The 27,609-nt window shown below is 46.0% G+C and overlaps 2 protein-coding genes across 2 annotated transcripts in view; both read right to left on the minus strand.

Annotated features, from left to right (window-relative positions):
* Nucleotides 1-7,342: 7,342 nt before the first annotated feature.
* LOC149343724 (uncharacterized) lies at nt 7,343-25,787 on the minus strand (the record flags this gene model as incomplete). The annotated part of the gene is made up of 3 exons (XM_089547059.1): nt 7,343-8,228; nt 9,194-9,323; nt 25,367-25,787. A coding segment is annotated over one exon (420 nt), but the record flags the coding sequence as incomplete, so codon positions are not given.
* The window catches only part of LOC149343725 (neural cell adhesion molecule 2-like), a 218,736-nt gene continuing 216,786 nt past the window's right edge, over nt 25,660-27,609 (minus strand). The window contains exon 10 of the mRNA XM_089542441.1: nt 25,660-25,969. Coding sequence (XP_089398567.1) covers nt 25,788-25,969 — 182 coding nt within the window. The 3' untranslated portion in view covers nt 25,660-25,787. The remainder of the gene's footprint in view (nt 25,970-27,609) is intronic.

Below are 27,609 nucleotides of genomic sequence, written 5' to 3' on the forward strand. Positions count from 1 at the left end.
ATTAATCAAGAGGAGTTTCTAGAATAGCAGACAGACCTATGAGACCAAACTCTCCGCCTCTTTTTCAATTTTCCACAGGCTTTCCGTGCTGCATAAAAGCCTCGAAAGTTAATTTTGCATTGGTTTAGCGCAAAAAGTGTGCAGTGCTTCTTATAAAGGCATGCTGTCGGGTCGCAATTTCCCACTGAGCCGGCCAGTAATTCCAAAAACTATTTTCAAGGCGAGAGGCGACCGTTCGAGCATTATAAGACACTGAAAAAAAATTTTAGTGCCACAAAAATTACGGTCCGCAAGCTCAAGTACGATAGCGTACAGCCAAAATGTTCTTCGAAAGAATGAAAAGGGGAGCAGTACCGCGCCTCCTACACGAGATCGCAACGTTGACCGCTGGCGCCATCTGCCAAAAGGAAGCGCAGGTTGAACGCTGAGTCGCTATCGATTTTCACAGCCCACATGATCACAACGCTTGCACATTGTTAAGGGTGAACCCACTGGAGGGAGCCAGAACACAACGCCTAGGTATGATTGTTCTTATCACCGTCAGTGTTCAGCAGGATATATCTGATAGATCAACTGATATTAAGGATTTCCTAGAACTACACGACTGCTACGTTTAAGCTACCAAGAGTTTAAAATCATTTTTTTAAATAGCTTGCGCGTTTTGTCTCAGCACACTTACTCAAATATCTTACACATAAAGGGAGCTCGAATTGTGTCTATTGCAGGATTCTAGGAAGTGGTGGGCACGAGTCTTAGATGGCGCCACAAGCCAACTGCGTTGCAAGCATTTTTTCTGGCGGGCCATTTTCGAATGATTAAGTGTATCGCAAGCCCCATGATGACGGAAATAAAGTTCATTCATTCATTCATTCATTGAATATTTTAAGGAAATGCTTAATAATATCCTCTTAGTACTTTCCCTTAGACGGCACAATTTTCTCACAGTATTTGCAGCCACATGATTCGAGCAATGTGCAGCTTTAAGCGTACATAAATTAACCACTTCTTTGCTTCACTAAATTAACTACGATGAAGGTGCTGTAGCGTAATCCGTCGAATGGGTGACCTGTGACGATTTCACCGACAATGTAAGCGGCAGTTGGCGTGACGCGGTTTCTCACTTTCTATTTGGCTGCAGCTGCCGTCGAAACTAGTTTGCCTCCTTTACACTAGGCTGCAGCAGACGCGCTACCCTCCGTTGAACTTGGCTACAGCTGCCGCGAAGCCGGTACGCTCGGGCACCACTAGGCTTCATCAGGGCACGTAACGGCCTTTTCGCAAATGTCCCATGTAGCGCTAGCGCGTGAAAGGACACGGGGATTTTCCTCTCTCCACTGTAGCACCTGGCAACGGTCGCAGATTGCAGCTGCAGCTGCCAGGTGGAGGCTTTATCCGCAGAAAGAACAGCTTTTTTCGCCAGCCAGGCATCTACTGCTACCAGTAATGAGACACGCTCGAAGCTCATAAAACAGGTGACTGATTTTGTGCGACCACTGAAACTTCCATTGTAGAAAAAACCAGCGCTTACAAACACGGACAGAGGACAAGGGAAACAGACTGACGGCGCTGAACTTACAACTCTGTCTGTTTCCCTTGTCCTCTGTCCGTGTTTGTAAGCGCTGGTTTTTTCTACAATGGATCACCACCAACTCGTTCAATCCTCAGTTCTTCTGCACTGAAACTTCGTAGTTTTCACAGAGGCTTCCCTGCCATTTGTTTTATATAGCTTCTCTTCGCCGCATATCATTACATCCCTGTAGCGTAATTTATTCGCCCCTGCTGTGGTGCACTAAAGATAACGCCGCTGTCAAGTAGGGCGCCTCAAGGCGTTGAAAAATACCCCGTCAGTTATCGGGTTTAAATACGTATTATACTTACAAACGACAGTCACCTGATGCGTAAAAAGCGAACCAAAGGAGTTTCACAAGACCAAACATTGGATTAAGTTTGTCTCAGTGTCTCTTTATATACCTAGCCGCCCTGTAACCCTGCGCTTTCTCTTCTATGCGGCACCGACATGATTATTTGAGGAAACATGAAAAACGGTAAAATTAAAGTATTTAACCAGAGGGAAAACAGCGTAGTGCACTCCAGAGCACGCAAAACTTGTATAGCCAGACATCATATACATGAGCATCACTACGTCGGAAAGACTTCGTAGCTGCATCATTGAGCCGTCTCGGATATTTATATTGCCAAAATAACTTCGAAATAATTTTACTGCTTACTCGACTGCGAACTGATTGTCCACCGCCACATGCCACAGCCGAGCTTGTATCACGCGTCCCGTTAGCGTCGGTTGTACTGTCGGGGACGGGTTGGCTGTTGTTATCTGGCCGTTTTCAAACGCTGTGCCTAAGAGTGCGAAATATCGATTAAAAATTTTTAACCATCTTATTTTTAGACACTGGATGTTTAGGTTTGGTTTGTTGTGGTTTAACGTCCCAAAGCGACTCAGGCTATGAGAGACGCCGTAGAGAAGAGCTCCGGAAATTTCGACCGCCTGGGGTTCTTTAACGTGCACTGACATTGCACAGTACACGAGCCTCTAGAATTTCGCTTCCATCGAAATTTAGCTGCCGCGGCCGGGATCGAACCCGCGTCTTTCGGGTCAGCAGCCGAGCGCCGTAACCACTGAGCCACCGCGATAGCCGCTGTTTCACCAGCACATTAAAAACAGCAGTAAGTTTTAGATTGCAGTTATATTTTCGAGCCCCTCTGATAGCTAGCTTTTGCTTCGAGGCCAATGTCCGTGAGACATTGCTCGAAACAATCATATGTGCTGCCATCTCTAGTCAGCCCCATAAACACTGCAGTGCATGGTACACAAACAGCGCCGCGAAATTGTCCAAAAAAGGTTCCAGAAAGTATGGTTTCGCTTACCTGTAATTTAATTAGCGTAATGGTTTTTCTCAGGGATACATCTTTAGTCTAGCGCATCTTTCAAAGGAGAAAACAGCGCTGGAAACATGGACCGAAGAAAAGAAGCATGACACGCGCTGACCAACAACTGATCGCTTTATTCATAGCGCTTTAAAATATTTAGGAGGAGAGACGCCGCAAAAAAAAAAACAAAAAAAAACATACATCAGCGACGCAAATGCATGTCAGCAATTCACCACGGCTCAGATGGATCACAGATGTGATCGAACCAAGGTTGACTTGAGAAGTTAAGAGTAGTCAAAGCGCAAAAAACGACAGCACGAGCACAAGAACCGGACAAAGCGCTGTTTGTTCGGTTTTGGTGTCCGTTGTGTTCTTTTTAGCGCTGTGACTGTAATTACGAACAACCAACTCGCCCGAGCTTCCGCCTTTGAGAAGTTGAACTGCCTGGCGTTATGCCATATTTGTGCTTATGATACTCTTTACTCCATGAACAAACTCAAGGGTACCTTAAATGCTTTACTGCCACTAACCTGAGTTTATATCATGCTTAGACGCCTGAGGTTAAGCAGTATCTTTTCAAAAAACAGAGACGCCGACCAGTAAAATGAAAATTGAAATTGACGTTTCGGCGCCCAGAACGAAAGCCTTGTTCACAATGGAATCACATCAAGAGGGTCGTCCTTAAAAGCTACAGTAATTGCTGTAAGAATAGCGCGTAAATGGGGTTAAGATTGCCCTTGTTACGACTAAGCGTGTGTGACGTTGTCTGTATCACCAGGGTCTCGAGATGAAGCCGTGATGCAGTCAGTTTTTCTTTTTTGATGATTCTTGCCTTTTCTCAATCTATTTTGTGATTTTGCGTCACAGTGTGTTCTGCCAAGGCATTATTGCAAGTTTTTTTCAATCTGCACAACACGACCATGTTGTTGTAAGCGCTTCTTATAACTTCCAGTTTCGCCGATGTAGACACCGTTGCAACCTGCGCAAGGGATGGCGTATACAACTCCTGGGAATTTCTCTTTCGGTAACTCGTCGTTGACGTTCAGCAGTTGTTGTCGCATTTCCTTGGCAGGGACATGGTCTACTTGCACGTCATATTCTCGTAAAGCACGGGCGAGACACTCACTTGTTTTCGGAATATATGGAATAGCCGCATGTTTCCTGGGGGGAATAGGGGCGTCAGGTTGTCGAGGTCGTGACAGCAGTCGTTGTGTTGACCTGATGAAATTACTTGGGCAACCACAGCAAGCGAGATCTTTCCGTACCCTTGATGCGTCCGCAGCGGTGTCAATGGTGCTTGTGCGTGTTTTCATGGTCCGCTGAATTAAACTGCTGACAACTGCTCTTTTTTGGGCGGCAGGATAGACGGAACTGAAATGTAGGCGGCGGCCTGTGTGTGTAGCCTTTCTATATACGCTAAACGCTAAACAGCGTCACGGCTTCATCTCGAGTCCCTGGTGATACAGACAGCGTCACACACGCTTAATCGTAAGCAGGGCAATCTTAACCCGTTTTACGCGCTATCCTTACGGCATTTACTGTAGCTTTTAAGGACGAACCCTCTTGGTGTGATTCCATTGTGAACAAGGCCTGCGTTCTGCACGCCGAAACGTCAATTTCAATTTTCATTTTACTGGTCGGCGTCCCTGTTTTTATGAAATGTGTCCCCCCGGCCATACTGGATTCCGTCACACTCTCGACTTCATCGAGGTTAAACAGTACTGTGCTGCATTTTGTGAGGCAAATGTTCACGAGAAACCACGATCTGCGGCACCGTAATACACATAATGTTACAGAATAATCAGAATTACAATATTGGTAGGTACAGCTATCGTGGCGAAAACTTTTGAATACTCTGCGAAAAAAATGCTAACCGAATGGCTGCTTTAAAAATTGTTATAATATCCAGTTTTTGGTGGAAGCCGACACCATAAATGAAGCCTTCGATTGGAGTCATGAAACAGTATTAGTTACGACACCCGGAACAGTTTGAGCTAGTGGGAACCGACCGACTCATGGAGGAAGGAAAACTAAGGAGAGGCCCTTCGTATTCCAAAAGCATTGGCGAGAATGTGGCGGAAGTGACGTCAAAATTTAGGCTTAAAAAGTCGGGCCACTAGCAACGTTGTCGTTGTTGCTAAGAAAACTCGGGCCACTAGCAACGGCGTACGGCGTGGTTAGCGTCGTTGTTGCTAGGGGCCCGAGTGTTTTCGGTGGCGGTAGACGGGCTTTCGGCACGGTGTGTTCGGCCTTGCGTGTTAAAGTCTACATGCCTGGCGTCGTGACGTTACGCACGCATCTAAGATTGCTTTTAAATGTAGCAAATAACCGCTCATTTGATATTTTCTTCGTCAAACTTGGTGTCGTTACGCGGAGCGATCGATGCGTTGAAATGAATCTCGCGAAAATGTGGCACTCCGGAACCGCGCTTCGACACGCGATAAAGCGTTGATTGTTTTGATCAGCGAACTTTCGCACCTCACCAAACAGCACAGAAACATGAAGCCGCTCTCGGCGATGCTGAGCTGCGTTTCGAAGGCCACACGGCGGGTGTACGGTAGCCCGAGGAGGATGGTGAGCTGAGCTATAAGCGGCGCGCAATGTCGTCTTTCTTCGCCTGGCGTCGGAAAAGGTTCACCGCACCTGTGCGCCGGTCTGTGTCTAGGTGCGTGTTTGCGGGGAGGGAAGTGTAGAAGTGTAGCGGCGAGCGGCGAGGTTTTTTTTATACCTTTCTTTTACGAAGCGCTTGCGAGCGGCGCGCGAACCCCGTCCCGTAGCTCGGTGGAGAAGGAAGATAGTGAGGAGAACCGAGCCAACTTCCGGTTGCGGGGCAGCTTCACAAAAAGTGACGTCAGGGCCTCTCCTTAGTTCTTTCCTTACTCCATGGACCGACTGCAGGATGAATTAGAGCATATTATTTTCTTACCTGCTCTACCCTCTTGTTTTCCTTTCCAGTGAGGTTCAGACCGTTGTCTGTCCAAGAAAAGAGGTCATCAGAGGGCACCAAACGAGGTCATCTAGGCAGCTAATCGTTGTCCTTGTATTACAGTTTCAAACTCAAGGCAGCGAAATTGGATCTCAGCTCGTAATTTTCTTCCACACGTCAGAAAATCCCGAAGGGGTGTCGCATTATTACAAAAACTAAATGCGCAAATAAATAAACAAATGTTTTGCGATTCCCGAAAACGCACTAGGTAACACAACGCGACTTTTTCTGCCTTGCCAGTAAACAATGAGTCGCTAAAGCATGCAACATAAGTGTACCTCATGAGTTTATCCTTTGGTGACCATAAAAAGCGAGACAAAAATCAGCGCATGTGAAGAGAAGCAGCAGCCTTAGCCCTACGTTGTTCAGATCAACCGCTAGCAGTTCTACGTATAACCACATCTGGGCCATTGCACATCGCTGTCACGCAATGAACAGTCCGACAGAATATAATCACTGTGAAGAGCGTTGATTCATACGCAGCCAGCTGCTTTTTGCAGGCAAGGCGGATTTATGGACATTGACTGAAGTGATTCCCGCCGAAGTCACGACTTTATTCACAGTTTAACGGGAAAAACGACCTAATGGTGAGTCACAGAACACGTTGCTTTCCACGTGTTCTGGGGACTTTTTTTTTATTGCTTGATGTGTACCGCTTACAACCATCGAGCACGTGCTGCTGTGAAATAAACAAATTTCCGGTCTGCCAGTACGAACTACCTTTACATTCAGGTGTTCGAAAAAAAGTCCGTGTACTGATTTAATTTCCGAACGGAATACTGGCAGTGGACGTCAACCTGTATGCGTTGGGCTTAGCAGGGACATGTGATGAAAGCTAAGCTTGCAGCTGTGGGCGAAAAAGGGCGGAATCCATAGTCAGTGAACGTGAACATTTAGAAAAGAAATGGCTGTGGTTTAGCTCTGGTTCGAGAGCGTTGCCGAGCCGCCTACTTATACAGCTGCGACACCTCTCCCTCTCTCCACTCACCCCCCCCCCCCCCCCCCCAACTAGACCCGGCGCATGCGCAGAGCTGTTGCAGCTCGGTTTCGCCGGCGCGCTACGCCGCCGGCAGCAGCAGCTGCTCCGCACCACGTGACCAACCAGCTCAAGGCCACGGCGCAGCCACGGAGCTCAAGGTGTGCCACGCTGAAGGCTCGCAGAGCTGGCGTAGTGTAGCTCTCACTATAAAATCGGGTGTTATTCCGAGTGGAGGGCAGTGAGCAATTGTTAAGAGAAACACTCGAGAAAACTAGATCCTGTCCCATTCGTGGACATCTTTTTGAACGTCCTTCAATAAATTTTCTCTTGTGACAAATCATTCTTGTGTTAAAGTATATAGTTGCGCATAGCGCTGTTGTGTAATAATAAATTTGACTCTTACCTCACCACCACGATAATTACATGTACCACATTTTTTAAAATGCAACTACTCATAGTTCACTATCCCCGGCACGCAATTCTTGCTTGGACGAAGTGGCAGCCAAGTGCCAGTAAAATAAAAACAAAAATAAAAGCCATACTAACTACGTTAATGAAACCCTGTCAGAGGCGATTTTGCAACGTGATTTATTAGTAAAATGTTGTCATATGACTTCCCAGGAAAACACATTTTCATGCCCCCACGATCGCTTCCTATCTAGCTAGTTTTAAATATAAATTTATGTACAAATAATTATATACAGTAGTGACAATAAGCCATAATTCAAAGCAAAGGAGTGAAAGTTGGAATGTACTGCTTTGGTTGTAGGACAGAAAGTAACTCTCCAGTTCTGTAACTGGGAGCGCGTAACGAAGATTAGTGAGTCGCGACTACGTAAACACGCCAGTCCTTGTTGATGACGTCAATGCTTCTTTTATGCAAGCACAAAAATCTATTTACATAACGTTGAAAGATACTACGGTGTCTAGCTAAGAGATAAGCTTTGAGAAAACACTGCCGCATGGAACCTGATTAGTACATGCACGTTGTCTATGAGCAGCTTGAAACACTGAAGAGAAAGAAATATTTCCAGCTTGCTACCAGAATTGATGCTACCTATATTTTGAAGTACATGTTACTGCTTATGTGAAGCAAGGAAATAAACAGGGTAATTACAGCACAATATTATGTGTTTCCCTTTGTTTACTGCCTCACTTTCTTGTCCTTTTGTCACTACTTCTCCAAGCTCACTTTCTTGAAACACAGTTCAATTTCAAAAGTCACAGTTCCGCGAAAGTCACATCCTGCACCCTGGACTTCCAGCAACGATCTTGTAGGTGTCTTTCTTCGACTTCGCAGCGACTTCGCAGATACTAAGCCCGACTGAGGCTTGTACTTGTCTTGTGTAGACATGTAGTGGCGAGGCTTTTGGGCATCTGTAATAGAACAAAGCATCGACTTTTGTAACATTCGCGGCCAAAAGTTGTGATTTTGGTTCCCAGAGACTTCTTCAGCCTAAATTTTCGCAGACTGCTCTTCTTGGTGAAATGTTTAGGGGAATCCCCCAAGGTAGAGTAGATTTTTAATAAGGGAGTAATTGCTTTACTTTAAGTGATTAATTGCTTTGTAGCCGTATGGCTGCGCTCGGGTGGATGTCAATGAGTAATTACTCCCCTATAACAGACTGCTCTTGGCAACTCATTTCACAACGAACTGATTTCTGTTTCCGGTTAACCTCCGTTCGTTTCTTTCTTGTTACTTTCGAACTTTCCCTCTTGCCAACGCTGCTTCCGTGGCTTAATGATAAGTTTACGAAAACATTTTCTTATTCAAGTATAGACGAAGGAAGTCAAGGTGCATGTATTACTAGTAAGCGTGTCGTAGTGGCGTGTTTTTTACAGCGAAAGCATTGCGTGGCTCATCGGCAACGAAAACCGATGTCCAGGAAAAGTGCCGCCCGAAATCCCCCGTGACCAGGTCAAGAAAAATAAAATTTCTTCCCAAGGTGGGGAACCCAGGACATTCAGACTGCGAGGCGAGAACGCAACCAAGAAGCCACAAAACCTAGTTGCTACTAGGCAAGCACAGGTGAACGTAGTATATGCGTTGCCTTGCGACTGTATACGCTAGTGAGAAGTTGTGTCACTAGGAAGAAGGAAAAATAAAACAAATTTAAAAAAAACAGAAAGAAAACAAAAATAAAAGAAATGCTTTCGCATTCACAGCGCGTAAGTAGTCTGAAGTTTCCCGCACAATTTTTCCCTCTTTTTCGCAATTAATTGCGCACATTCACTCGACAGTATTGGTTTATATATCTGAAATACGAATATGCGCCATAGCGAACATTTCACGAGTCAACAAAGCCAGGACATAGACAAATGCCAACCCAGATTTCGCTCACCGTAAAAGTGGCACAAGCGTCCTTTCACAGGTGATGTCACAAAGGATTGCTACGGCGAGGGATGGGGCACACTGGAGAGGAGCTTGTTGAGCGGCAGTAATTTGCAGTCGTCGTGTAAGGCACCTTGTTTCTGCAAAAGAGAACAGATATCTGTGAAAAAAAACCAAGCCATTCTCAGTGGGGCCAACCAACGCTCATTAGAAGCGGTATGGCACGTTGAGCAAACACGAGCCCATTATTTTGAGAGAGGTGTGAAGTATATCTTGCGCTGTGGTCTAGTGACGACACCTCTCGGCAAAATGCGCAGGGACCAGTAATTCACAGTTTTTTTTTATTCCCGCAACACAGATAAGACATAAAAGCCGGCAGGATAAGCACATTTTAAATTATCTCAACGGGATATTCTGAAAATCTAGCCCCATGCCTTCTTCCCTTTCTTGTTGGCCTGAATATTATGTTAATTACTCATTTATTGCTTTTCTGCAATAAGGAGGAAACGATCCGAAAAGGCTAAGTTTCAAGTTTTTGTGGCTACAAATTTTGAACCAGAAAGCAAAGAAGGTCGTGGGCATCGTGAACGCATCGACCCATATTAGCCAACACGAGCCATTGTTAATCACCTATGCTGGCTATCATTTAAAGAGTGGGCTGTGGAGCTGGAGAGAAGTGAGAAAAGGAAATTATGGACTTAGTGTCTCCGCACAACCTACACAACATAGGCAGGGATAATTTACGTTCATATGCAAATCCTCGTCCATGTTGATACGTTGACTTTGTTTATTGGCGGTGCGGGCGGTACGGGAGGAATGGAATAGAAGGAAAGGAATATTGCACTGAAGACGCCTCACAAGCGAACCTGAACAGTTTGATGCGTCCTGAAAACTTAAGTGTATTCTTTTTACCTGCGTTTGTTAAGAAAACATTTTTAACGAGTAAATTCTGCACTACCATAGCAGTTAATAGTAGTCAATGATCCATGTATAGAACCGCAGAATATTTCTAACTTCCCTTCATATTTATTGCATCCGAAGCAGCCGTGAGGGGCGCAGAAATCTGTTTTCGCATGTTCTGTCACTGGTGGTTTCAATTTTAGCCTGCAGAATTTCGCTCACGCTACGGAACAAAATTGCGCTCAACAAAGCCTTCATTTCTCATCAAACTAGTCGCATGTCAGCGCATTTTTAAGGTACAGTGCAGTTTAAGCATGTAAGAAAATTTTTTTCAATCATATACCATCTCTTATTAAACCACAATTCAGACAGCTAATGGCGCCAAGCGAGTGGAATGGACATTTTTGTAGTTTACAAAAAACTCATTTTGTGATGGTCTACCTGTCAGTTTACCACGGTTCGCTTCGATGACATCGCACGCGATATGGGGCGCGCGCCTGGAAATGTACGCGCTGTCGCCCGCCACTTCATGTATTATAAAAGTATGCGGATGAAGCACCTTGTTCCCTAATATTCTGACTCATGTTTCCGTGCTTTTTTTTCATTTTTTGTTTAGAGCATATATCCGCATATATCCTCAACCACTGAGGGTAATGACTGTGCGTGATCCGCCTCTTGCGAACAACCATCAACCAAGCACAAAGAAAACAGGGGCGAATCTGCGATTTGACACGCGCCCGATGAAGCGGCTAACAAGAATCTGTCCTCGGATGCGGCCACGCACAAATAGACATGCAAATAGAGCTGCCGCTGCGAAGCCAGCAGCGCTTCCGGTGGGCGCTTACTACAGAAGGCCCCTGCGCGGGCGTCGCGCTCACCGCAAGCAGATGCTAATGCGTTAGCTTCTATTAATGTCCCGCTGTGAACGCAATTTCGCAGCCCTCTACCTCCTTCCCCGCTTCTCCCCTTTCCGCGACTCCCGCAGCTCCCCGTCATTCCCAACTTCCCTCTTTCCATTCCCCAAAATCGGCGCGACACGCGGTTCGTTACAGGACGACGCTTCCCCATCTGTTTTAGGCCGGGTGCTCTGTTTTTGTTGTTATGTCGGCGCTGTGGCCTCATTTTCTTTTTCCTTCTGGAACTTCGCATGAAAGAGACGTGGGCGCGGAAATGAAGACAGCTCGCGGGTGGTCATTTTTTTTTCTTTTGATTACTTTTCCTACACAACAGCTGGGAGAGCCGGACCCTCCCCAGACGCGTTCCGCTGGCTTTGTAACCCGCGCAGGGGGTGGAGATAGCGATTTCTTCAGGGTCGCCTTTGCGCATCGCGTGACGCGCATTACCGCTAATTCGAAAGTCGCAAACCTGTCGGTATTACGTCATCGATAACGTTCCAGATTAAGCGCTGTGGCTTTCCGCGTAATCTCTCGGCGCATGCCTTCTTCCCGGCCTCGCACTTTATTTTCGCCTAGCTGTGCTTCCGAACGCGAGTCTGCGGGTTCGAATCCCCAACCCTGCGCCGAGGATTCAGTGCACGTGAAATGACTAAGGCAGTCGAGATCACTCCGGAGCTTTCCGATGCGGTGCTCCTCACAATTTTCCTATGGCTTTGTAAACAAGAATACATTGATTAACATTAACCTTGGCACTGCGCTTGTCGATAACGACGACTTCAGCGGCGTGGGCTCAAATTTTATGCTGCCGGCTGAGCCTTTCCTATGTAAGGTTGAACATCGTAGGCAACGGGAGATAGCAAGGTCACACGCGATATCTGCGTGTTACACCGCAGCACTGAGCATAATATCAATCTTTGCAAGATAACAGAGCTTTAAATTTGCTGCCATATCATTTTTTCTTGTGGGTACTAGAGGAGGCGGCCTATTACCGAGAATATTCTCGCTGCATCGAAATGAGGCTTGAAGAGCATCGTAGTGTTTATTTATTTATTTACAAATACTGCAGGCCCTTCTCGGGCCCATGCAGGAGTGGATACAGAGGAGACAATACAGGGGAACAAGATAGGTACATATATAATACAAAATAAGAATTCATCATCATAGCGGCATCGTGGTGGTAATGATGCCAATTCAGGCAAACGAAAATAGCGGGTTCAGAACGGAAACAAATATAGTTACAAAAAATAGAAAATGAAAGTCAGCCTCATAGTTTTATCACGGTGGCATTAATAATAAAACAATGCTATTGACATGCTCTATGATTGATTCAACTGAGTTGCAGTTTACAACAGCCGAGGGTAGTTTGTTCCAGCTAGATATAGCCGATGGAAACAAAGAATATTTATGACCATTAATATGGCTTAGGGGTTGATGAAGTGCTTTCTCATGGCTAGTTCTCGAAAAGTGACAAAATGTTAGAAATGTTGCTTTCTTCTCTAGTGCAGTATATGCACCGCCTAGCACAGCTATTCAATCTGTTATCGTAGAGTGCATGTGCTTGTGGGCTACAAACGCCAGTGGCTGCTCTGGTGATAATTACCTTCGGCAATTATTGACGCACTGTCGATTGTAGCTTTTCATTCACCACTGTAACCTTGTCCAGAACAACGCTACAGAGTACGCCTGAATGCAAGAAGCGGCATGAAAGTCACCTTACCTGGCACTTTCGGGTCAGTCAGGCTGCAAAAAGAACCTAGATAAAGAGGCGGTAGTTACTGATGAGCCTTCTTTTTGAGTAACGCGCCTTACTAATGCCATCTTGTTTTTTTTTTTTGCGCTCCTGGATTCTTAGAGAGGGGACCACGCCTGTTGCCCCACATCATAGGATCTAGGTCTCAGATTCGGACAGAAAAACCCCAGAAATTTCACTGGCTAAAAAGCCCACAAGCGTAAGCTCGGAATGAAATTTTATCAGTCTTAGCAGCTGAAGTCAACTCATACAGATCACGGAAGTCTCTTCGCAGGCGATAGGGTAGACAATAGGGTAACTGGCATCAGTGTAAACACTAGTGTGCGGAGCAGTAGGAGTAGTGCATCAGCCTATCTCTAGCGTTCTTTTTTATGAAATGAATTCCAAGCGATCGTCACAATAATGCATTATTGATCTATAGAAACACACAGTAACGGACCTACAAAGCCCTGCGGATTTGTTGGAGATTGTTGTCAGCATTACTTGCTGCAGGGCTAGTTGGTTCGTGCTATCAATTTCAACAGCGCGAAGGACACGAGCACAGGTGCTCTTTCTGTCCTCACTGTAATTCCTGTGATGATGTTTTTCGAAAGAAGTCAGCGCAAAAAAACGGACAATGAACAGAAAGAAAGGAGACATAGGACATCCTTTCTTTCTGTCCCTTGTCCGTTTTTTCGCTAACTTCTTTCGAAAAATGCATTACCAACTAACCCGGCAGCTGGTTCTTATGAACTGGGATGATGTATTTCACGCTGTTAAAACTTATGATTGTTGTGGCAAGAGATTACGTCAAGTGGCAGCCCACTCCAAATGATGAGCGAAAAAACAGAAAAATAAAGCACTAAGCACCCAGAGAGATTTTATTTGTTTATTTGAAGAATGCTGAATTATAAAACCGCGATAGAGCATTGTTTTTTAAACAACGCCTGTTTTTTTTTTTTTCAAAAAAATATTACCCTGTAACTTATCTGTAAAATCTTACCCTGCACGAGCAGGGAATGTTTTCTGTTCTCAGTGGCACAGAATATGTGCTGCGCAGTTCCCAAAAACTCGTCCCCCGCTGCCTAGCTTAGCCCATTAAGGTCCACGAAATCGGTCCAACAACCGACTCTGCTTTTGCGCCAAAGGGTGCTAAACTGGGGGAAAAATCTCTTAAAGTTATTCCATGCTTCCTCTAGTTCGATGCCGGCCACATCTCTCGCTTTGCGGTGGTCATTATGGCGCCACGATTTGTTTAGTCGTCGCGATGCGGCGCCACATAAGCGTCACCATCATCATCATCATATCATGTCAACGACGTACCACTGAATTACGTCATGCTGGGAAGTGCTGGCATCGCGTGCCCAATGCTTCTCCGTAAAGCGCCGCCTTGCAAAGAAAATTATCAAAAAAACATGTTTTGTTCGCCCATTACCCACTGTATGTTGCTAGTTGCGGCACTCTCCTTCTCATTGCAGTTCCGAAGCGGAGACAAAGGCTATCGCATGAGAGGGTGGAAGAAAAGGTGATAAGATTTGGCTTGTTTTGCCCTACTAGCTACCCTCTATGGAACTGAAATCAAGGAAGTGCTTGTTTATGACTTCATACATTCATGGCCTATACGCCCCGCAGGGGTGGTTACTGACCAACCCAGGCAATTTTGTTTTACTGTTTTTTCTTAGCCTATTCTACTCTTTGATCCTTACCAGCACCTCATAGCTGTGAGCTGAGATCGCTATGACACTGATTATAAATGGCTTTACCTCGCTTACTGAGTCTTTCGTAAGCAGAGACGTTTTCGTAACTACAGCTTACGCAACTGGTGCCGCTCCGCCACCACCCGCTACGGTGACTGCCCGCTGTCCATGGGCTGCCACACGTGCGACGTTACTCCAAATTACGAATAAGCGGTATGCTCCAACAAAAATTTGTTAAAAGAAGTAACGTCTGCAGCTCTGTACTGAGAGGCGCTTCGGCGAGGCGTTGTCCGCAGGTTAATTCTCCTAAGAAAGTATGGTTTGCCTACATTTCAAACCTTGGAGGTCGCAACACGTTTTTTAGCATGACAACCGTAGCTGTTGCAATGACAGAAACAGTGGTTTTCTTAAAAGGCTTAATCGGGGGTTCGTCCCAGGGGGTTAAGCCTATTTTTTGCAGCTAAGGAGAGTGGGGCAAAGACAACATAGGACAGAACGCGATAGTTTTGTACCTAGCACCCTCTACCTTTTAAATGACAGTTGTATTAATTTGTCTTAGCCCAGACGAAGACACGCCTCTTTGTCGAAACGCTGGCAAGCAACCTGAGGCTTTCCCTTCATTTTTTCACGCTGTGTGTGTCAAGAAACAATTTGCCTTCACTCTCTGTACCATGAATTGCATTAACTTGACATTTAGGTGTCATAAGCGCCCCTTATCCACTTATTACAGTTTAATTTTGAGGAGACTGGTCCCTATTAAGCCCTGAAAAATATCGCGAAGTGAGCCTTGGCGAACGCGAAAGCGGTCGAAAGGTGCCAAATTCTAGATGTCACATTTTTTAAAACATTCCAGCTAAATCAATGTCGCATCCTATAATAGCGCAGATCTTTAGTTATTACAATTAGTTTTTGGTATAATCTTAAGCGAAGTTTTGGAATTGTCCACCCCAGGCGATTAACAAACCACTATTTCAGCAGCAGGCTACAAGTAGTGCAAAATGGGACGTCGTGAAGTTCTGGATGAACTAAAGAAAGTACAATCAGTTCACTGCGTGCTCTTAAGCACTACCCGTATGTTCCCGTTCTCTCCGCGATAGTGAAAACGTACAAAACGAAAACAATGAATTTTGGCTGCTGCTCAATAACCTTGAAGAAAGCTCATTGAGACACAAACAGTGCCGGTGCCATCAATTGTTATGGTGTTCCCAATAGCGCCTGTCACAGAACTCGAAAGGAAATGACAGAATATGATAGACAAAAACTGCATAAAAAGCCTTGCGGACCTCAGCGTCGCACTCTGTCCAGCGGGCATGCACAGCTTCTTGTATAAGCCATCAACCGGTGTTCGGTCTCGCCTGCAGTCGCATTCAGAGCCTCGTGTTCACACGGTAGGTATCGAACAAAATCGCATGCCCATTCAACACGGCTGAACGAAAGAGCACTAACTGTGGCACAAAAATTCCGCCACCGTCTGGAAGACGTTGAAGTAAGGAGCGTTAGCTGTTCGGCAGCGCCATTGCCGCGTGATTAGACTACTTTTCCATACCTTACGGCGAGCGGGTGCCTTCCGCCTTCAGGTCGGATATTTTTGACCAGTTTGAGCTGAAAAAGTTTTTCGATTCATTGGAGGGCCATTTCATTTTTCCTTACCCCAAGGCGGTAGGTGCCCGGTCGCCATGTGGTATGAAATTGTGAGCTGCCGAGTGCTGACGACATGGCCGCAATGTTAAGCCTAACTTTAAGTAAATGTTAACCTAATTAGACAATATTGGTGTCTAACATGTCCTACTCATCGCGCTCGCTACGAATATCCATTAGTTAGATCTTGACGTTATCGGTTAGTTAATTATAAGCAATTTAATATAAGCATAACCACAACTAAATATTAACTTCATTAGATAATTTTGGCGTCTAACTTGTTCTACTCATATAGAGGATATCAAACATATAAGTCGCTTTATTATGTCTCATCAATTACTGAGTTAAAAGCGACTAAACATAGTCATGTGACTATTTAATTATGACGTCACCAATAATCAATTCGATGTACTAATGACGTCACCAATCAATTACGAGTTCGGTTGCTATATCGATTTACTATGGGGGCCGCCATCTTGAATTCCGTGGACTTAGAAAATGTCGCGCCGAAGCGAGGTGGTAGCAGACCCCATGAAATCAAGAAACGTGAAGAAGAGCTAACGTTCTTAGAAGAAAAGAAAGTTCCGATGGGCATAGGACATTCAAAAACACCGCGTAGCCAGTCTGCACGCAGCGCACGCCGATAGAACTGTGTAGAGTGCGGTGGGCATGCAACAAAACAGTGTCGGGTTCGATCCAAATACAGCGTCTGTCATTCCAATAGGCTCTCAAGGATTGTCTGATGCCCTTAGAGCCGACGTCATCTGCATTCATTTCAGGAATGAATAATATGGTGATTTGGAAGAACGTCTTAATCTTCCCCGTGACTTGGTCTCTGATTTTTACACACGGGGCGGGGGAAAAATGCAAGAATTCGAACTTTTAAAGTTCATTACATTTTACTTTGTTACTATTCAAACAGCCTTTAAATAAGTTGGTAAGAGTGATTCTGGGACTGTAGGAAATAGTTCTTCAGTGTTTGGTCTTTCAAACTTGCGAATGAAACATAATAGCCATGATTCGCAAATTAGGGTTTCATTTTGCCCCATCGAACGTGTGGCGCCAGTTTCAATACTGCACCGGACTTGTAAAGGTTTTGCTTATAGAAGGATTTTAGGGCTGCATAAAACGAAATACAAATATATCATTTTTTTTAATTTTAAGAAAATGGGGTAGAGCAGCCTTCATACTGCATTGAAGAAAATTTATGGCACTTATACGTACTGCAAAACTCTCAAAGCCATCGCAGAGGCGTTGTAAAAACGAATACTAAAGTTAATTAAGTGAAGAAACTGAAAATGGACAAACAGATTGCCAGCCATAAGTTTGAACTTTAGAAGAAATCATTTTTTGTGTGCGTGTGGCTGTGGCTTTAGTGATGCTTGCTCTGGACGGTGTACATTACTGCGAGACCGTTTTTTGTGTGTGCCGCTCACACGACAGAAACTAGCGCGCTCGTCATTGTGGCTAACAGCAAGCATAGATCTGGAGATGTCAGAACAGCAAACAATGAACTAGTTGATCCTCCAGCATTGAATTCAAGCCTTTTCATTTGATATCAGCAGTGTTCTCGCAAAAATCGCGTATGTCATACCAGCGAACACGACACATCCGTGTTTCATAAATTAGCTTGTAATATTTTATTTAAAAATAAAAGGCAATGGCGGTTATTCTCTTTATTACCAATGGACAGTGCAATGGAACGTGGCTAAGGTCGGGCTCCCGCGGTAGCTCCCAGCTAGAGTGAGCGTCCGTAGTCCTGCGCTTCTTGGAGGCTTAATCGCTACTGTGAAAGCGCAGGAAAAAAATAAAAGAAATGGCCTGTCAGAATTTATTTGGAACGATTGAGCCATTTCAATTTTCTTTATTCCGTGAAACTTCTATTCCTGAATAAAATTTGTAAGAATGGTCATTTAGAATGGCAACTTACAAGTCATAGAATGGCCCTAACAACTTCTTTAGCCTACGTGACAATAAATTGAAACAATTTCAACTGTTTGCATGGTTCCCGTGGTTTAAAGGCTCAGCGGTGCATTCTAAAGTGATCCCGTTTAGGACAAATTTATGCTGTCCTACATCCATACACTCTGAACACGAATAGGTATCTACACGGGAGTAAAAATAGAGGAGACTCTCCTCAAGCGCAGTCCCTTTTACTCCTCTTTGTATAGAGTGTAGATTACCGCATTTACCTAAACAGTGCACGTACTGGAAAATGCCAATAAACAAAATGCATGTGTCGCCATCATCGGCTAATTTCGCAAGCAAACTGCATTGCGCCGGCAGCATTTTTTTTTTTGTCGCCGATCCCGAAGGCCACGCTGCGCCGACATTCATTTCATAACGGTGATAACGCTGTCGTTTTTAGTGTAGACATCAAGTTCCAATATAGTGGAAGGCAATTTTTAAATTCAATTTTCTCAGCAATAATTGCGTCTTTCTGCGGGTCAAACATTAACATAGGTAGAAAAGAGCCGGAGAATATATTTTTCCTGAGAACGAAAATTGCATCTCGTTGACCTCAGTGTCCCGTTAAGCATACACAAACTATAAAAATTTGCTCGTGTTTTGCGTATGCAAACAGCCATAACCTCTGTTTCCGTATCAACGCCGCCTCCCCCCCCCCTCCCCCCCTCAAGAAGAAAAAACACATTTTTTGTAAATTAGTTGTTTTATTTTCTTTCAGTATCAGTGCATAGACGGGAACAGACTTGTCTAGAGCGTTGGAGGTGTGCGCTGCATAGCAAACAAAAGCAAAATCTTAGAGCACTTGTTTTGTCGGAGGGCTTCAGTCTTGCGCTTTTGTCCTTTTTTATAGTACGGGTAATTGCTCTAGTGCCAGAATGTTATGTGAAAACCGCCACCTGGTTTAAAAATTTGCTTTCCTTGCTACGCAGAGCACCACGCGTGCCCTCCAGACAAACGCACTCACGGCTGCGCAGCTTAAGACTTCGGAGGAGCCGCTCCAAAGTTTTAAAAATTCAAGAAATCTCCAGCATGTCGCAAAAGTCCGAGCGTTTTTTGTATGTGCACACAATACCCAAATCATGAATTAAGGGTTCTTCTTGTCGTTACTTTAAGCAATGCTTCTTCTCTCCCCGTCGCTTATTTTCAAAAGTCCTCTAGTCAGTCACTGGCATCTTACGACTGTTTTGCGGAAACATTGTTTTCGAGCGTCAGTAAATGCACGCTAACTACAGTAAACGCGGCGCCAAACTGAAATTTCGGGATCAAATTGCTCACTTTTTGTGACGCTGGCTTTCCCTGTTGCAACAATCCCATTAAGCTAGTGCAAGTATAGTTGAAATTCATTGTCGATGCTTGTGGGTGCCTAGAAACGGCTTCGTTTCCGCTCTTGACGCTGGTACAGAGAAACTGTTGCTAGGTCGGAAAAAATATAGGTTTAACTTCTCCCGATAATAACGCTCTAACAGTGCTGTTTCTGATTTTTCAAAAATAAAGTTGCTCACATTCATCTGCAACCTTTCTTCCTAAGGTCGATTGGACTGTAATGTGTTAACGTGTTTTTCGTGAAATCAAATAGGTACCATGACGTAACGATGCACACACAAGAAAGTCGCAACTACCGGGTACGAATCAGCTATAGTTTACACCTATTACACTTTCCAAATCACCAGTATGTAGTCCGGATGTCTTAAGTATTATTATACCTTGTTCAACTGGCGTTTCAGACAGGACTATACAGTGCCTTATACGCGTTTTACTATATGGGCTATTTTCCTGTGGGAGAACGGATACTTTCGCTGGCACAAGCCTAGCGGTTTCTATTGCGGTGAAGACCCTCTGACACTCTGCAGACCGACGTCGGCGCAGAATCAATTTCGAAAGAATCTCCCCGTATTTCTGTGCCATTTACCTTGGCCTCGGAGATAAGACACAGGCTCATGTCGCCCTCAACAATACCTTGTTCAAGCAAGACCATATGCTCTGCGACTGACATTGAACCACTTATCAGCAGATTAAATCGCACCAGAACTGCAGGGGAAAAATCTCCCCCATTCCATTCTGGAACAAAATCTGGGCCCTTGCTGTGAATAGCAAATGCTAATAAGGACGCCAGTGAAAGTGAATCGCTTTTGGAGCGAACAACGATGGCCCGCCAAAATACAAAACTCTGCGCTCCTCGTCTCAGTTTCTATCACTACGGTCGTCGGCTCCTGGTGAGCATGTCATATACTCTTACATTCTTTCTTATACCTTCATTCTTTCTTGCTTTCGACCATGTTTGTTTCGCTCATTTTATTTTCTCGAACCACCCCACGACAGGCCCGTACGCGTAGCCTACCATTCTCTCGTACCACTCAGTCCGTAATCTTTATTCCCATTTTGGCAGGCAAAGATAAATTCGTGCCGAACTCCCGCTCTAAAATTGGCGGAACGAACGGAACCACAGCTCCGAGTAAAAAAAGAAATAAAATAAACAAAAAGATCAAATAAATTCGCAAGGGACCAGCAACATCTGGAGTTCCGCTCAAAAGAGCCTATACGATAGTGAGCACGAGAAGCAGCAACGAAGCGCCCTGCTAATACTCGGGGTACAAGTGTAAAAAAAAAAACACTAGAACGTAAGAACACTTTCCCCTTTCCATGGAAGGGAGAGAGGGGGTGGATAAAGGAAGGAATAACTTTCCCCCAGCCTTCGTTAGTGGCACCGAAGAAGCTCCAGGCCCAGGAGATAAGCGTCATCTCCAACAGCGCGAGCGGGTGCGTGCGTGGGTGGGTGCGAGTTCCCATTTACATGAGTCCTCGTGCGTGATAAATGGAGCAGGCCCGCGGACACACAGCGACAGGGACCGGCCGGTGGGGTGCATTTTGAGTGGCACCCTTATGCACTCTGTTCAAGAAGAGCGGAACGTGTTCATGCAAAGCCGCATTAGCGGAGAGCACAAATTCACGTCGCCGTTGAAGCCCCGCTATATTCCGGCTCCATCCTTCTTTCTCCAGTTCGCCGCGTGTATTAGTGTGCTCATTACAATTCCCGGTTCACTCCGCGTTTCGCATGTTTATCAGCAAAGAATCGTCGCGAGCGTAGGATGGTTATTATTATTATTATCTTTTTTTTAATGATGCGCTCCGGGAAGAACCGCTCCGTACAGTAATCCTCAGTGTGAAGATGATAAACATGCTTTGCGGAAACGCACAGCGATTACTGTGCGAGTTCTTACAGAAATGGCACGCTTACCGCCCGACGCGCTCAAAATAGCATCCGTAGCTCCTTCGTGTGATTGAAATGAAGCTTTTTCTTTGTTTCTCTTTCTGCAGCGGCTATTACCAATGTCCATCCTGTCCTCACTGCTTTCAGCTTTCTTTCAACAACGGGCAGCTACACATTCGCCGACAATCGCCACGGACCATTTTTTATAAGGACTGCACCAACGGTAACATATTTTTTTGTTTGTGTGTTGTTCCCATTCCTATATCCACGGGGAAGTCAAGGCTTACAGAAGCCAGGTCGCCAGCACCAGTGAAGAATTCAGGGCAGAACCGTGCAAACAAACACAGAAATATATACTCGGGCAAATTATACACAGAAATCGGTCCCCTAATTCTGCGGAAAAGAAAATGTTCAAGTTTGTCAATCTCAGGCTTAACGAACATACGTGGACTGAGGGCCACCCGAAGCAATGAAAAGATTCCATTTTTAGGCAGTCTTATCGCTTTGACTCAATACGGGTTAATACTTCTGGAACCGCTAAAAGATATATGTGTCCCTGAGGAATTGTTTTCCAGCGTGTTCTATTTCCTCTTCACGGCTTTCGGCAGCATTGTCCCATGTCAGTACGTACCTATTAAGTCTTGAAGGCGAGCGACATTGAACGCCTGCTTTCCACGACACTGCGCATATCATTTACTATCATACGTCGCAATCACTCGTGCATTTGTGGTAAAATAACACGATGTGCTGTTTTGATATTTTAAAAAGGGCACGACCATCAGAGATGTTATATCCTATACAGGACATCGAATTGCACCGAACTCAAGTTTACCGAGGCTGGGTTTTTTCGTGCAAAATTATTTGAAAACGTTGGAGGAAGGAACTCTGAGTACAGTTCTAAGTCACAAAAAAGAAGCAATTGTACATTATTTGTTTGCACTATGCGAACGAAACACCAATGAGTAGCACTGCAATGGGAGAACGCGTGTGAACACTAGAACAGGTAATAAGGGAGTAATTACTCATTGGCATCCACCCGAGCGCAGCCATACGGCTACAAAGGAAAGCTATACAGCTTTCTCAGAAACTTCGTAGTTAAAGAAAAATTCGTCCTGGTCCGGGGTTCGAACCCAGGACCACCGCTTCACCGGAGCAGTCGCTCTACCAATTGAGCTAACCAGGACGGCAAGCTTACCAGGACCAGGACGAATTTTTCTTTAACTACGAAGTTTCTGAGAAAGCTGTATAGCTTTCCTTTGTAGCCGTATGGCTGCGCTCGGGTGGATGCCAATGAGTAATTACTCCCTTATTAGAAATCTACTCCACCTTGGGGGATTCCCCTAAACATTTGACCAACTAGAACAGGTATTTGTGGCGTTCAAAAGTACAATTTCAGGGTGTTTAAAAATAAGGCGATTGACATCTCACGGAAGTCGAATTTTCAAATGTGTTATGCGATTAGGCAGACACAAAGTGAAAGGAGAACTGTCGCTGTAGATCCCGCATCGGTATAAACTGACGATGAACTTTTTTCTACTGCCATATCCAACATTCTAGGAAGAAAAATTTTGAAAATTAGAAAACTATAAGATACTGTTAGGAAAATATTGCAGGAAAATTACATGCGGTTGCTTTTCGAGACTGCGTTATCTAGCACATCTCGCTTTGCACACCGGCGTTCCGAAAAACTCCGCCCCCCCCCCCCCCATAATTCTATTCAATACAAGTTATTAAGCATGCAAGAGTTTGACGATAGCCGCGAAGCTCCTCTCAGGTGTGGTATAGGTGTGACGAAAATGTGTAGTAAACAAATACCTCGCTTAAAATTAGTTTGGATGGCATTAGCCGAAAGAACACCCAAAAACTTCATGACTTTGAGCTACACGGCGGAGTCAATAAATAATTACTGTACCAGCACTGCAGCCACCAGGAAAGAATCTGGGCCGTGTGCCCCTAGGTTCTCGTGAACGCAGGTGGTGCTTCCTTAACAAAGCCTTAAAGAGGAATCCTTAGTTTCAATGCCAGCCAAAACGGCCGCTTAAGCGAAACAAAGCCTTGGTCTTACGCTCTAGAATTAAGTGTCCATTGTGCGCGTACCGCACATATAGGGTGAGGAAGATAGTACGCTATCACAGTCGGAAAACAAGCTAAGAAACTTTAAAGCGAAAGCTCTACTTCACGACCAAAGCTGCAAAAGCCATTTAATTGCTGAAGTCTGATCTAAATAAATAAATAGAGCAAATATTCTAGCCACCCGGTGTCGAACCCGCGACTGCGCAAAGAGATCAGCTTCGCTGGTTTGTGAACGAAAGCACTGTGCTATCGCCGTAGCCAATCAGGCCCCGTGTTAAACTGCAACACGCGGCTTCGATCCCGGGCGCGGCGGCTGAATTTCGATGGAGGCGAAATTCTAGAGGCACGTGTACTGTGCCATGCACAGTAGACGTTAAAGAACGCTAAAGAACCGTTAAATACCCCAGGTGGTGGAAATTTCCAGAGCCCTTCACTACGGCGTCCCTCATAGCCTCAGTCTCTTTGGGACGTTAAACCCTAATAAACCAAACCAAACTGCCACACACGCTCGCGCTTTGCGTTCCAATGCCTCGTGTTCATCAACTTCTATCTGCGGCGCGAACAGATCAGTTCAGCTTAACCTCCCTCAGAGGTTACCCTCGGTCTAATATCGCCGCCAGGTGTGCCGACTACCCGGGAAAGCAAAACCATGAGCCAGCCGGACTAAATACATACTTTCGCAAGTCTGCTTGTTAAAACCCTAGCAATGTTTTTCTGCTCGTCTTCTTCGTCATACGGTGCATTGTGAAGGAGCATTCAGCAGTCATGCTCGCGCTCCGAGTTGAGCCACCACCCCAGATAAGCGGCGCCATATCTTGACCAACAAATGAACCTGGACGTTCAAAGGGGGCCCATTTCGAGGCAAGCAGTGAAGCTGGCATAGAAATAGGCAATGCTTTGGGCTTTTATGATGGACGCCTACTTGTGTTGCAGGGCTTCAGGCGTCGTATTCTTGACAGCGGCTACTCTCAGGCACATATACGACCGTATTAAAGTGGCCATGGACCACACAGACACCGCTGTCAACCAGCGGGAATGCGAGAGCGTTTTTACAGCGCACCTTTTTGTGCCTTGTTCGCCTCTTGTGCGTCGGTGGCGGTTTAGCAGATCACGATGCCACCCCCTCCACAATCCTCCCGCTGACACTGTGGTCTTTGGTCCTGCTAACACTGTGGTCTAACACTGTGGTCTCACCCCTGATGACGTCACCACGTGTGGCTCTTCGCTGCGCTCAGGTGACCACCCCGTGCACACAGGTCGTGCATCTCGCATGGTGCAGCCTTCGCGGTCAACGCCTGGGGGGCGTGGTTTTAAGACGCGCCAAACGCTTAGAAATGACACGTGGACGCCATGTGCACGCTGTGTTGCACTTGAAAGTAGTTACAAGGAAAGGCGCGGTAAAATCACATAGCCAGTGGACACCTAGAAAGACCCGTGAAACTCACTATAACATTACGACACTTGGAAACTGTGCTAGTAAACACGCCGCCCTCGCAGAAGCACCGCGCCGGTGACGCAAAGATGCAACTATGAAAGCCGCTTGAATATTTCAATAATCAACCAAAAATAACAACAATATTTTTCATTCAGTTGCAATACTCACCCGCTAAAGCTGCGCAGTGATTACGCTTTACCCAGTATCGCAATCGTATCCTCGGTTTTCGACTACGACTTACGACAGTGACGCTGCTTACCCCAAGGAATGATCGACATGTAAATATCGGTTTAAACAGAAAGTGCACCTGACGATCGTAGCTTCTACGTAATCGCCGGTTGGGCAAGAAAAAAGAAGGTCCTCTTTGATGTTACTCAGGCCGGTACATTCCGTGTTTGTCCAGTTCCGCCTCTGCATAAAGAAGCTGCGACTCCTCAATTGACTCATTGTTTAAGGCTTATGGTGTCTAACGTCTCAAAGTGACTCCGTCTATGCGGGAAGCCGCATAGACTGTCCTGAGGTCCTTTAACGTCCACTTAGACAGAACAGCACAATGGCCTCCGATGCTCTCTAGAGGTTATACACGAGCCAAATCGCTCTTCTCTCTGAGATATCGGCGGAGAATAACGGTGGGCGTACCTCAGACTCCGTACCCGGTGTCACCCCCTTGAGCAGCAGCGGCCACCTTGGCCGACATGACGCAGGCGGCCTGCTGCTGCTGCTGCTGCTGCCGCTGCTGAAGAAAGCGCCATTGCAGCTCCTGCTCGTGTGGCGACAGTTGCGGCACCAGGTGCAGGTGCGGCGGAAGGACCCTGCGCTGCTGCGGCTGCTGTTGTGGCTGCCCGGAGGAGGCAGGAGGCCCCGCGTAGAACGAGGCCAGTGGCACCGCCTCTCGCTCAGGAGTGTGGCGGCCTGGCGTCCCTGCCGCCGCAGGGACGTGTCTCGCCGACGAGTCCGACCACCAGCACGGCGGGAGGGGCTCGGCCGCCGCCCGCTCGGGAGTCGCCGCCGCCGCCGTGTAGGCCCTGCCGAACGGCGGCGGTGACTCCGGACTCTCCCGCTACGTGGTCGTCTCGCGGCTGATCCAGTAGTCGTCCGCCTTGCCCCCGCCCAGGCCGTTGCTGTGGGCGCCGCCCTTGCCGCTAGACTTGGAGCCCGAGTGGGCGTGCGACTGCTGTTGTTGCTGTTGCTGCTGCTGCTGCTGAGACTGGTGGTTGCTGCTCTTGGGTGTCTGGGGACCTTCTGCGAGCGAGGCCATGCGGCAGAGTGCAAGGGTTATTAACATCTTTTAAGGACGTCTAGATATGAAAGTGAGACATGTCCGGAGGTCATCCGGATCAGCACTGATCGCATAAAACTGACAGCTTGCGCTAATACTGTCGAAAAATTTTATTTTCAGGAATGGGAATACACTGCGCCTGTCTCATTATTCTGTAAAAACCTAAAACGCTCCGCGATGAGCGATTGAAGGACGGAGTGGAAGCAGGCAGATAGAAAGCAGCAAGAGGGAGAAAGAAGACTGTAGGGAGAAAGGGGGCTCCAGAGTAATTTCGGCGACATGGGCTTCTTTAATGAGCACTGACATCGCACAGCCCATGGGCGTGTTTTGAATGCTGTATGCTGAATAAGAGATATCGTATGTGTGTTCCGAGGTTAGAGACAGATAGCCAGATTGATTTTTAGAGAACGCTGCCAGTTATAGATTCCGCAAGAACATTACTGGTGTGTTTGCCTCATACAGCACACGAGACCTTTTTGAAGAAAACGATTGGTTTGTACGAATTTATTGCCCCCAAGCGATTCAGGCTAGAAGGGACGCCGTTGTGAGGGGCTCCGGAATTTTGGCCACCTGGGGATCTTTAACGTGCACTCAGATCGCACACTACACGGGCCTCTAGAATTTTGCCTCCTTCGAAATTCGACTACCGCGACCGGGATCGAATCCGCGTCTTTCGGGTCAGCAGCCCAGAGTCATAACCACTGAGCCACCACGGCGGCGTTTTTTTCAAGAAAAGAAACATTCTGGCACAGACTAGGTGCCGAACATCTTACACAAATTGAAATCCAGCAGTGATTTCCAACAGGTCAGACGCTTGAAATTGTGTTGCGAGTGGTGCTTGTGGGTTGGCGAGACAAGAAGCGGGAAAGGGAAGTGCAGAGGTCATTTGAGGCTCGAAAACGAGTCGAGCAATAAAAAAAATTAATTCATAAATCTACAGAAAGGAAGTGGGGTGGTAAACACCTGCATCATAAGCCGAATATTGCTAGACTAGAACTGATTGAACGCCAAGCTAATCCATATAAGTTATCTCCATCGTGCTCTGGTACTGCAGCCTGAAAATCACATTTTAAGCGTTATTATTTTATGCGGCAGGCTTCAGATTCTCTCTGCTTATCGTTTTGCCATCAATATTATCAAAAATTCAGGGAGGTACTTTGTTGACTTAAAGTGCGATGAGGCGAAAGCCTTTTGCGCGGTGTTGCTGGTTGTGTCACTAATGTGTGGTTAAGCTGCTAATTAAGTACAAAATTATTTGTTAATCTTAAATGCTGGAAACACTGGAGGGCGTTTGGGAGGCATCCGTCTGATTCGTCGCCTTTCTGCAAACCCTCTCCAGCGCCCTATACAAGGAGAACTACATATGCGTTGGCACCTATTTAGGCGTGTACAGGACGGAGGGCGGGGACTGGGCCATTTGTTTTTGCGGCAGTTGGTCAATCATTTTTTGTTGCATGCTGCCGGAGTACGTAGTCTCTACTACTGAGAGAGAGAGAGAGAAAAGGACGGAAAGGCAGGGAGGTTAACCAGGCGATGCCCAGTTGGCTTTTACCAGGAAATTGTAGTGAGTGTGAGATTCCTTTCCGCGCGGTTTTCAAATGAT

Source organism: Amblyomma mixtum, chromosome 5, assembly GCF_055824585.1.
Source record: "Amblyomma mixtum isolate Tamu chromosome 5, ASM5582458v1, whole genome shotgun sequence".
NCBI lineage: Eukaryota > Metazoa > Arthropoda > Arachnida > Ixodida > Ixodidae > Amblyomma > Amblyomma mixtum.